This window comes from Prinia subflava, chromosome 4 (genome assembly GCF_021018805.1).
Source record: "Prinia subflava isolate CZ2003 ecotype Zambia chromosome 4, Cam_Psub_1.2, whole genome shotgun sequence".
Taxonomy (NCBI): domain Eukaryota; kingdom Metazoa; phylum Chordata; class Aves; order Passeriformes; family Cisticolidae; genus Prinia; species Prinia subflava.
Window position 1 is genome coordinate 45,547,532 of NC_086250.1, and position 12,757 is coordinate 45,560,288.

General features: G+C 38.6%; 1 protein-coding gene across 1 annotated transcript in view; it reads right to left on the reverse strand.

Annotated features, from left to right (window-relative positions):
* Positions 1-5,201: 5,201 nt before the first annotated feature.
* The window catches only part of CNTN1 (contactin 1), a 227,315-nt gene continuing 219,759 nt past the window's right edge, over positions 5,202-12,757 (reverse strand). The window contains exon 24 of the mRNA XM_063396635.1: positions 5,202-7,788. Coding sequence (XP_063252705.1) covers positions 7,709-7,788 — 80 coding nt within the window. The 3' untranslated portion in view covers positions 5,202-7,708. The remainder of the gene's footprint in view (positions 7,789-12,757) is intronic.

Here is a 12,757-nt window from a genome sequence, read left to right on the forward strand (position 1 = left end):
ACACCTTTACACATTTCTTTCAGCAGTTTGGACAAACAACTTACAGGTTCTTTCAATAGCTACTCATGGGATGAAGAGCTGACAGATGTAATTTATTTTTTCGTGTTTATCCCCAGAATTCATCAGAGAACACTAGGCCAGTGAAAAACTATTATTTAGATTTTCCTAAATCAGGAATAGGGAAATCAGAAAATACACCACCACTTTCTACAAATAAACATGAAAAGGGTAAAGCTTAAAATAATAATTATATATTGGTCATTTTAGAAAAGGATCTACTAGATGTGAGATTTCCCATTATATTTTTACAAATGTTCTTTCTCATGAGACTTTTTCATCTTGTATTTACTTGCATTTTTAAAGGTGAGAAATTGAGTTGACTTACCTCAGGGTTTGGTTTTTTATAGTAATTCTCAATAGACATGACTGCTTTTGGCATAACATCAACATTATCATAGTTTATATGCAATTATTCTCACAGTGGGTTCTAGTTCATTAATTTTTGAGAAGCTAATATTATCAACAAGACTTTGCCCTTTTAATGGTATCATTAGAAAGAATCTTTTTACTTTTCATTTGTTATTTCTCTAGTGGTGTAGTCCACTGCAGTATCTCCTTCATTTAACTTGCCTTGAGCTTCATCTGTGCTAGGATGGTACAAACTCAATTTCTCTTGAGCAGACATCCCTTCTAAGTTTCCCAGTATATCAAGATCTTGAAGTGGAAAAAAAAACAACCCAAAAGACTTATGTTGACAGCCTTCCTTAAGGCACACCGTCTCTCTCCCTCAGTTCCCTTTACAGCCCCAGGAGGAAGCCAGCCACCCAGGTGCTCCCCCCTAGCTCCAGCAATGAACACAGCTGAGGTGAGCTCTGCTTGCCACCAGCAGAGGTGAGGGTGATCAGCCTGTCTCAGGGCTAAAGGCTCACTGAGGCCAGCCTGACATAGTGCTCACTGAGGCTCTCCAGACACAGTGCTGCTCATGGGGGTACCTGAGCTGGGATGGGTAAGTTTCCATGGCACGTAAACCCTTTATTGATGAAAACACCTTGTCATTCAACACAAAGACAATATTACAATCTCAGGTACATTCCCCCCCATTCTGCTACGCTGTATGTTAGAATAAATGCTGGCATCCAAACATCTATCATGTTCATTACAAAACTGCACTAGAAATTGCATGTTGTTCATTGGGTAATACATAACACATCTGGTTTTTTTTAGTTTTTAGAGCACACGGCTTCAAGTTCTTTAAGATGTCCACCACACTGAGGTCACGTCTTTTAAAATCACTGGAATATATCCTTGATCCTCCAAATCTGAGCTTTGGGAAGAAGCTTATACAGGGCTTGACGGAGTAAAAGTCATGCTGGTTTTACCTACCTCTTTGTGGTACCAGAACTGTCCATGAAATTGAGTGCTTGCAAAATCTCTTGAATGCCTGGATATTCATTGAGGGATTTTACCTTGTTTCAGAGCTTAACTAGTGATAATATTCCCTACTGATGGCTTTTTATTACCAGTGTTCAAGTTCCTATTCAGTTTTTCTTTTGAGAGAAGGAAGAGAGGAAGGGAAAAGGGTAAGACTAATGAGGAAAAGGGGAGAGAGAGAACAAGAAAAAGAGAAAGAAAGAAAGAGAAGCTAAGTATTTTGATCATGGAAATATCCATTTTTGTTTATGTTTGCTGAAAGGCTGAGTTCTGGGAGAACACTGGCTAGAAGTCACCAGGTTATCAAATTGCAGCAAGGACATCCTGGAATATGCCAAGTAGGGAAATAAACTGTGTTAACTAAATTCATGCCCCCTGTGCCCTGTGTTCCTGACAGACTGAAGGCTTCTTGCTTGCTCAGTATTGATTAGAAAAAGCCTGCTATAGTGCTGTTTCTATATTTAAAAAATCCTGTTCTCCTATGTCCCAGAATCAATAAACCCCAAAGGAGGTTATTTTGTTGTATGCCAATACACAGTTACTAACAGGGAAAATTAATGCTATTTTCTAGGTCATTTGTATTAGCACATTTGGCTCAGTCATGAGTCTTTGAATTCTTGATTCCTCCCCTACATAGAATTGTTTTACCCTCTTCTCCTGTACTGCTGTCTAAGTCATCACCTCTAGAGCATCACAGAATTCAGTGCTGTGGGTTTCTGTTGACAGAAACCTTTGCTGAGCAGAACTCAGTGGAATCATTCTGTGTGCACTTTCTTGGCTCTTGGAGCACAAAGTTTAACCTGTCTGTATAAAAGCTGCCACAAAAACCTGCAGAGCTCCCCTCTGTTGTCTTGGGCTTTTTTTGCTTGAGGTATTAATTTTTGTCAGATTATGTTACAATCCCAGTTCATGCTTTAACCTACTTCACATATATAAATACACCCACCCCTGTAGACCCTTCTGCATCATTCCATCAGGAGCTTTCCAGTAGGGATAAATCAGGTACTGAAGCTGGCTGAAGGGTTTTGTGATTTGATGCCAGAGACATCATCCTGGCTTCAGCACACACATCAGAGGCCTGCAGTGGTACTCTGGTGCTCTGTCAGAGCAGGCTCAGAGAAGCATCGTGAAGAACTGGATGATTTTCAGCAGCTCACAGAGCTGCAGGTAGATCCACAGGGAGTCTGACATGCATTATTCTGTCAGAGTAGAGTTAAATAAGGATGCATAATTAACTGCTTCAGTCCTGTCACAGAGATCTGAAAAATACTTGCTTCTCAGTATCTATAGCTAAAAACCTTCTGGGCAGAGAAAACAACATACGACTTCATGAATATTATTGGCTTGTCATAGACTCACAAGACAAATAATAGCAGTTTAATGTTGAAGCACAAAAGGTGGGTCAGCAAAAACCTCATCACAGAGAGTCTTTCCCTAAAGCCCTGTGCATGTCTCCACTCCCTTCTGAATTGCAGTTAGACATAAATTAATAGCAAGGACTGAGCTTTTGTGGAACTACAGTAACCCTGAAGATTTTAAACTGAAAACTTACAAACCCAGCCTGCAGCTGATAGTGCCAGCTTGGGACACAGACTCCTCCACTGCCAGAGGCTCTGGCGTGGCTCAGGACTGTGCCATCTGAAAATCAGTCCTGGGAGAAGCCCTGGCCATGAACAGTGCCTGATGAATGGTGTGGGTAACACAAGATTTGAGTGGCTTGGAAACACCATTTTGTTCCATCAGTCCAATTCACTTACCATGTTCCAGGATTGCTACCACGCTGCAGGCAACTGCAGGCAGCTGTTCATTGAGAGCTGTCTGGATGGGATGAATTCCCAGTTTAGTGCCTCTGGGATTTTGATGGTTTTTAATGTGTTTCGCCCTGTGAGAATCAGAAATGAATGTCCATGTGCAGCTAGCAGTTCTTGGCATGTGTGTCCAAGCTGCTGTGCACTTCCAAAGGCTCTTCATTTCAGGGCTCACTGGATGCTGAAATCCTCCCTGTTCACATCATACGGACCTTTATGATGGAAGACATTTGCTTCTCTCCTCCCATTGAAGAGAATTCAGTGGCTTGTGCTGGATGTATCGTTTCTGAGGCCAGGGCACTATTTCCATGTCTGGCCAGAGGTTTGTGTTCTGAGGACGCCTCTGCTTGTCTGTGTGCTCTCCACTGTCCTGGGCCCACATCCTCTGGGTACCTCCTGAAGGATTGAAGACCAGCCTGCAGTTAGGTAATGACCCCTGGAGCCATTGGCATGTGCCCACTGGGAGCTGCATGCCACCAAAGAGGTTCTAAATTTGCCTGAGCTGGACCATCCCAATGCGATGGAAACACTCCTCTGTGTGCTGTTTCCTGCAGGTGTCAAACAGCTGAAGGACAGAGGTGACACAGGCAAAGAGCTGCACCATGACTGCCAGGAGGGATGATGCCCAGTCAGTATCTTTGTATTCTCTGTTTGGATTTGCCTCTTTGCCAGCAGATGATATTACATATTGTCATGTGTGGTGCCTACTTTGAGATAGAAATTATGTCACACCTTTTTGTGCAGCAGACAGCTGGTGGCTGTGGCAACACAGTAAAGATCAAAGGCATCAGGTGTTAAAGACATGATTAGATTCTTTAAATATAGACCAGAAGAACCCAATCATCAGTGCTCACTGGGGCTTTCCTGTTGAAGTTACCACCTAAATCATGAGCTTTTAAAGTGTTTTGGAGAATAAAAATTGGCATAACTTCCAGTATTATTCATATTTATCAAGACAATAAACCAGAGTCAAGACCAGCTAAGGTGAAGGAGGTACTTTTCATGTGTCTTTTCATGATCTTTAGACTTGGTTAATTGACACTAAAGGAAAAGACGAACATGTTAGCTTGGCAGGAAAAGACAGTGCTACTTCTCTTTGAGATGTGAACACCATTTTTTATTTTCCATTCATGAGGACTTCTGTGCATTCTCTCCTTTCTTCTGTTTTTGGAAATAATAGGAATTTTTAAATGCCAAAGCAAAAGCAATCAGTGGTAGAAAAGGTAAAAAGACAAATGGATCATCTCTGGAAGAAATGGAGAAGGGTGCAGAAGGAGGTGGGAAGGGACAGCCGGGACAGCTGACCCCAAAGTGACCAAAGGGGTATCCCAGACCATACGACACTATCCTCGGCATACAGAGCTGGGGGAAGATGAAGGAAGTGGGGAACAGTTGGAGTGATGGCATTTGTCTTCTCCAGTCACAGTTATCCATGATGTATCCCTGCTTCCCTGGCAGGGAGATGGCTGAACACCTGCCTGCCCATGGGAAGTGGTGAGTGAATCCCTTGTTTTGCTCTGCATCTGTGCACTGCTTTTTCTTTTCATATTAAACTGTCTTTATCTCAATCCACGAGCTTTCTCACTTTTACTCTTCTGATTTTCTCTCCACTCATATTCAGACAGTGAGTGAACAGCTGTGTGAGGCTTAATTGCTGGCTGGGGTTAAATCATGACATGTATCTACTGGAACAGAAAATGTTGCCTGAAAAAACACTCTCCTCAGTTATCTCTTGCTTCCAAAAGTGCCTAAAAGCTCTCAGGATGCTGTTACTGATTTTAGATCCTTCTATCTGTATTACCTATAATCAAAGCAAATCATTCAGAAAAGCTCCTTAACTCCAGCAATAGTCACAAGAAGGCAGGGCAAGGATACAGAGGACTTCATTCTATACCACACATTTACTATCACAGATGACCACTGTTATGAAATTAGAAAGCTCCAATTCAAAAGACAGTTATAATACTTGAAGTAACATTAATACATTTATTTAATTGTCATTTACTTTTCATTCATAAAAAGGACAAAGCACAGTCCTGTTCTACTCATTTGAAAAGAAAAGATAAAAAGGAACTAAAAAACCAGTTCAATATTCATCAGTATCAAATAATAGCAATATCAATTTTCCTGAAATATAAAGAAACAACAAATATGTCTATCTATATAAACTTTAATTAAGAACCTTGCATTTTAAAGCAGATGATACATTAGTTAGTTTTTCTTGACAATTTCAACAATTTGAAGCTGAAGGTCCCAGTCAAATTTACACAATTACGTGAAACAGAAAAGTCTTCAACTATCCGATCAGTATGTGACACCTACTTCATCCATGTTGCTGATTTAAAAAAAGAGAAGTGGCTTTCCTTTCCAGGTCATTTCCATGCAAAAACGAAACAGTTTTGCTTCTTACACCATGTATTAGAAAAGTAAAAGGCAATCATGCATTTGGCAAAAGATGTACTTGCGGTTGTATATTATATAAAAATGAGTCATACTGCAAAAGAACAAAACCAAATGAAACACAATAAACCACATTTTTTTGTACAGAAGGCTTATAGCATATAAGTTTCTTATGTATGAAGACAGCTCATTTCTCTTTCAAATAATTATACAATTTATGAAACTCAGTAGTGTTTGACACTGACATTCCTCTATAGGGGAGTTATCACTTTTGCCTATTTAAAAAATTTTCATCTTGTAACAAATAGTTAAAATCAAACTAAAACCATATTATTGATATTTATTAATGAAGACTCTACACTTTTACATGTAAATATATAGTACAAAATTATACAAATAAAAGAAAGGGGTGTAAATTATTAATAGACCTATCCTTGCTTCATGTAAATATTATTATGGACCTCTACAGTATCAGTTCTAAAAAGATAAAATCTATTTCTAAGTAGCTAGCAAGGTTGTGCTAATAAAATATGATTCAAAGCTTATTCTTGAAGCATCAGACATTGCACTATTACTTGAGCCAGCTGATTCAACATCACTGTGTTTCTTCATCATTCACACTCAAACTAATTCCCAGCATACCATGGAAAATGAAAGGAATGTTCATTTCTTTAACAACTTAAAAAACCCCAAACAAACCAACAAAGAAACCCAGCACTGAAACACTCTAGACACAGTCAGAACAAAAACATTCTCTATCTCTAATAGAGTTCCCATTTTGAAAAGGCCATAGTAAACATGTAGCTTTGACTAACAGTTGGGATCTGACTTTCACGTACTAACACACAGTTGGATCATCCGGTACTCTATCAAATAGAGAAGTGGTCTCAGAATTTTAAAACTCTTATTTACAACACTATGAACATTAGAATAATATCAAGTTCTTGAAAAAGCATATAGTTCTCCCAAATGTACGCCTTCAATACAGGAAGGTAACACCTGGTGTCTGCAGCATAAAAATGTAAATATAATAATTTTTTTTACTGTGCTACTCTGCTTTTGCCATTTATTGTATATCTTTTTCTTATTTTATATTTTAAATCTTTTCCCTTTAAAAAATAACATACGTTTCCTACCATTTCATGGTCCACTTGACTGATCTTAGCATGGACTTCCATCTCCAAACTCCTAAGTGTTATATTGCTACCTTAATAATCACAATAGGAATAAGACTAAACCAAAACCAATACATTACGCTGCTTCCCTGAAAGCTGACATTTGACTCCCAAAACCAGCAACAGTTATCGTAACAGAATTTTTCAACAGAATTCTTTTAAGAAAAGAATATAACAATTCTCGGGTCAGTGAAGCACAGGTAAATTCCTTTAAGCTGAGCATGCTATCCATGTCTCGGGTGTTCTGAACATATTTAAAACAAAAAAAAAAAATCCTTATCACTGACTTTTATTTCAATTCCTTCAAATTCTATCCAATAACCTCAAGAAATATAGCTCTAAATAATGAAATGTTTTTGCTTTGACTGTCTCTCTAAACATCAGTAATCCCAATAAATGATGACGGGGCTATTCAAAAATATGCAGTACACGAAACATATAGGATAGTACAGACAGACGTAGTACTCTTACATTTATCACATACAATCAACATTTCAATCTCTATTATATTTCACAATTTGTTATTCAAGTTAAAGCACCTACGTATGGTGATTTTACTTTCACTGTACAGCCTATGTTATTGGGTTTTAACACTGTAACTTGCCCCATTGGACCGAATCATGCAACTGTCACAGATCAGCATAAGTGTTTTATAAGGCATATTGGAACAAGTTAAAAATATTTCTTAGCCGTTCAAAAGTTGATTTACTTCATGAAGGAGTTCCTGGATGCCTCAGTCCTCTTAAAGTTCATAGGAAATTGGTAGGGTAACTCTTTTTAAAGTGTAATTTATTTGGCTTAGGATGGTGCCACAGGAATCAAAAAGAATCGTGGTCCTCATCTTCACAGGGAGTCCTTTGTGTTAGGTGGAGGACAAGGTAAATCCAGCTACATTCAGAATCCCGAGCAGGCAAGGACACTCAGGGCAGGCACCACTAGGACCAGGAGCAGAGTTGGTACTCCAACAGCGGCACCTGTGCGTTGAACAGAAAACAACACAATGTTGGTCTTACTTGGTTCTGCTTCAGCACCACTTGCAATGGAGAGAATAATCCTGAAGCCCACAGAGTATGGAGGCTGGAAACCAGCTGCCACATCTCAGCACAGCCCCTACCTGTATGGATAATCTAAAATGGACAAAGAGACTTGCTACAGTATGGCAGAGGAGTCACTCTTTTCTTCTGCAAGAGCTGCATGTTTGTGCACTATGTTTATACAAGAAACAAGGCCATTCAGGACACATCAGTATATTTTGATTTGGCCAGTCCGACAAGCCAGGAGGTTATTATACCCAGAGGCAAAAGGTCAAAATAAATATTTAAGCATGTGAAAACAAAATTAATGGAGTCTTTGAAATGTGACAAAGCAAAGAGACACCTTTGGAAATGTTAATGCTCATATGAACAGCAATAATCTGAGAGATGTCAAAGAGCCTGGTCCGTTTGTTTACCTGCCTGATTACAAAGTCCAGATGGCTGACTTCTAGCAGTGTGGCATTTACGCCTGTTAAAGACACAAGGCTATTTCTTAAACAAATATTTTAAGACATAAAATATTAATCTACAGCTTACAAATTTTACGTGACTCACTCTGGCAAGCAGAAATAAGAATTGCTATTGTTAAGTGGATTGTGTTGTGATGGTCCGGCTCCCTGTTAAGAAGAATCTATGTGAGAAAATAACTCAGCCAAACTGTGCCTGGCTGTCAGTGTTGGAGATGGGCCAAAGGAGCCTGAGAATTGGCTGTTCTCTCATTCCAGAGAGGGCTTGTCTGTAGCAGGGTGGTAGATGGGCAGTGCAGGACCCAGCTCCCCGCTCGCCTTGCTGTTGAACACTAAGCACAAAAGGGCTTGTGGCTGATGCTGACCGTCCTGAGGAACAGACGCACTGGACAGCTCTCCAGAAAATGTTAAATGAAGAAAAACCATACTGAGAAAGTAATACACAAACTGAACAGCAGAAATTTCAGCAGGCCTAAAAACAAGCACAGCATGACAAACTGTGAAAGTACAGGGGTATATTCATCTTATTTTTTAGTGATTTATGAGGCACATTAATATTTAGCTTTTATTCCTGAATATCAAGTAAGTATTTTATTCCTAAATATCTTAATGAATGAAGCTATAGGGAAAAAAACCCCCACCAGGTTTTGTGTTTAAGAATATCCACAGAAAATGTATTCTGTTTTTGTCAGACCAAGATAATGCAGTTGGAAAGACACAAACAAATATTTTGAACGGTTCTAATAGAGGAAAACAAGACAAAAAGTTTGATGACTGAAGTTGAATGATATGCAAGTATGAGGAAACATCTGTTTGCATGTTGCAATTCTACAGAGAGAAAGGAATAATGAATCTTCCCCTGAGATGTACTTACTGTTCCAGAATAGTTAGCAATTCAACTCATTATAGCAGTTCCTTACAAGGTTTAGACACTGTTGCAGAGATATATTTACCAGCCTTCTTAAATAAAGCAAATCCTACCCTTGGAGAGCACATTAACAGAACATTAGCAGGTCAATGTACATTAAACAGATCATCTTTTTCTTTCTTGTTACATTACTGACCTACATGTGAGGAACCATATCTTACTGGAAACACTATTCGCCCTTGCCTGACAGCCAATACACTCCTCCTATGGCTCATGAATGAAAGCCAAGAAAAGTTTTGCCTAAGAACAGACTACAAGATTTAATTCTGTGCAGTAATACAATTGTGATCTGTCAGTTTTATCAACCTTTAAAAGCTAGAGAAATGCCAGATATAGACTTAATGGATGTGTACAAATAAACATATGGATGTAAATTAAAAGAGAAGGTTTATTAAGCTCCCTCTGAAGTCTAGCCAGGTATGAGCTGGATATATGTAATGCCTAAAGATTCTTTCTCTCCTCAGTTTTATAATGTGTGATCTCTCAACCATCATTTTATGGATCCACAATGCAAGCAATTGCAAACTAAAGCCTTCAAAGTCAGTGTCAAAACCAAATCAGCATCACACAACCCAACTACCTCTCTAATGCACCATGTGTGAACTTATTATCAAGAGTCCTCATTTCTTTTAAAGAAACAAAACACATGCCCTTAATTTTTTTTTTTGTGGTTTGTGGGGTTTTTTTGTTTGTTTGTTTGGTTGGTTTTTTTTTGGTGGATTTTTCTTTTTTTCCCCCCCTCAACAGTCCCAAGCATAAATAGTGAAATCTTGCACAGGCTTTACTACCATCTGATATAGAATTCCTGTAGTTGATATTTTAAAGTTTAGGACTAAACTATCTATAGAAACATGTAGTCAGATTGTAGTTTAACATCAAATAAAATCTGTATGCAATGCATGTAGTTAACCTAACTTTTTTTCTGTCTCCTGAGGAGCTTTTCTCACACAAGTGGTTGTTTATCTGTCTGACTGAATGAAAACAAGAACGGCTGGATGGCTTTTTCTTCAGCAAGATCTTTACATATCACAGGAACTCCCTCTAAAGTCCCACTAATCCACAGCTTTCTATTAGTTCTTTAAATTCTCTGTTGCCATCTCAATCACATAACATCCAGGATGAAGTTTTACACTTTTGAAAGGAGATCCTAAATTTTACTGACATCTTGAAAACTATGCAACAGTCTTCCAAATACACTCAAAAGAAATGAAATCAATGCCTAACTGAAACAGGCATTAAACCAGTGATGTAATTACTAAGCCTTTGTGACAATTTGTTACATCATTATTTTCTTTAAATGTTACTTATCTTTATATATGATATTTTTGGCCCTTTTCCCAACATCAGTGTCTTTTCATATCGGATTGTGGAAAAAAAAGGACCTTTGAGCTCTCCCAGATGACAGCAAGCTGCAGCCTCCATCTGAGTGGAGCCCCTCAGAGCCAGCAAACTCCCAGGTTTGCTAAGCTCAGGGACTGCTGGTAATGACAAGGACAGAGCCTGGCTGATAATCCAACTGCTTAAGCCTCAACCCTCTGCCTGTTGAGAACATGCAAATGCATTCAACATGAGCTCTTCACTGAACTCAACAGGAATTACATATTCCTTTAGGTCTTGGTGCATGTGAGTGTGAACATGCCATAGCAAACGTACTGTGAATGTTGCTCTCTTAGGTTTGTCAGTATGTTAGATTCATAAGTCAGGCCTCCAAGAGAGTTACTGATGTGCTCACAGTAAATTCTACAGAATCTTTTCTTAAATTGTTTAAGTTAGGCTATTGATTAATCACTGCTAAGACCTTTAGGCCTAAATTGTTGGTCAAGTCCAAGGCTAAGTTTGATACGAGGGTCACCTTGAAACCTTCTGACACAATCGGAGAGTCTCCCTTACTCCTTTTTATCTTTATCTTCCCCATCCATACCTTTTTTCATTCCCTGCCTGCATGTAGATAATTTTAGGTTGATTTTAATTTTAGACTGATTGATTTTAGATTTTGTTCTGATTTTTCTCTATGTGTTCTGTCCACCTAGTAAGTAGAAGAGTGAACCTTGCAAATAAACTTTGTCACGCTTTCATTTTTACATTAAATCTGCTTTTGCTGATACCTTTGGTGGTGATTCTTTAAACAACCTAAAAACTCATTCATGACAGTCTACCTTTGTGTCTGTTTTGCAAAACAGATTTCTTTTTTTCTGAAAGAATGACCAAACTCCTACCCATTTTCCTGTAAATAATACTCTCCTTTTGGTCCGGGATCCAAGGACGTATATTCCATTAGAGCTGTCTTGTTTTTATTTCTCTTTTTTACTATAAAAAAGGTTAATTACAAAGCCTTCTCATATTCTGTTTCTTGTGTCTCAGTTTGTCCACTAATGTGCAAAAAATAGGTCACCTGAAAAAAATGAAGGGATTTTTGCCTGTTCCATTCATTTGTTTCTTTATCAACTATTAGGCTTCATTTGTATCTGTTTTCTCAGTGTTTACTTAAGTAGAACAGAAGAACAGAAATGGGGAGAATAATAATTTCTTTTGGTTAAACTAAACTGCATAAAATAAAGAAATGAGTTTGTTGTTCTTTCAGCTGGTTATTGGAAAGAAATTGCTCTTGTCCCAGCTGGACCTGGGACAACTGTCTTCATAAAACACTACTGCAAAAGAAATAGGTAGTATCAGCTGACATGATTTAAATTCTGTTATCCCTGTTCATGGTAAATGGAAAATAACTGAACTAATTATAATATACTTATCTGGCATCACTGGCATCATTACTAAATCATGAGTCCAACTTTCCCTTGTCTAGGAAACCTTTGTTTGTGCACGAGGAAATTTTCCTCTTGCCTGTGCCATAAACCTTTCAAGAAAGGCACTATTGAGTGATTCACAACTCTGTGATTTACTGTTTTTGCAGCAGAGTAGATGTATGGGATGGAAACAAAGCTGTCTGTCCATCTCCCCATGCTTTGTGCTGTGCTAAGGTTTGCTGTGCATCTGGGGAACAGCTTCAACTATCCTAAGAAAAACATATTTGAATTGCTGCTGATGATCTGGGTGGTTTTTCCACCCCATGATGTTAGTCTGTCCTCTTCTACTTGAAAATTCAGAGTCAAGGAAACGTTTTGTTTTGTTCTGGCAATAGCACCTGGAACCTTGGCATTGTCAGCAGCTGGGGCTTCTTTTTCATTGACTCTAGCCCTGCCACAGACCTGGGCTGCCAACATGAAAAGAAGACATGGGCTCCAAGAAAAATCAGAGCATTTTCAGTCATTGGCTTATTACTTAGCTGTCAATAAGCACAGGCTGTTTTTCAAATACCTCCTCCCCTTCACATATACTAATATTCATTACACATTCTTTTGCATGGAGAGTAGAGTAGAAGACCACTGGTAATATTTTTTTATAAAATGTACTCTTGTAAAGTTGTGCACACAGCAAAGGCATGGAAGATTCTCCTGTGACCTATGCAGATGATCTTCTTTGGCCAGCTGGCATGTCTGGGGATTTCTGAGTGAGGTCT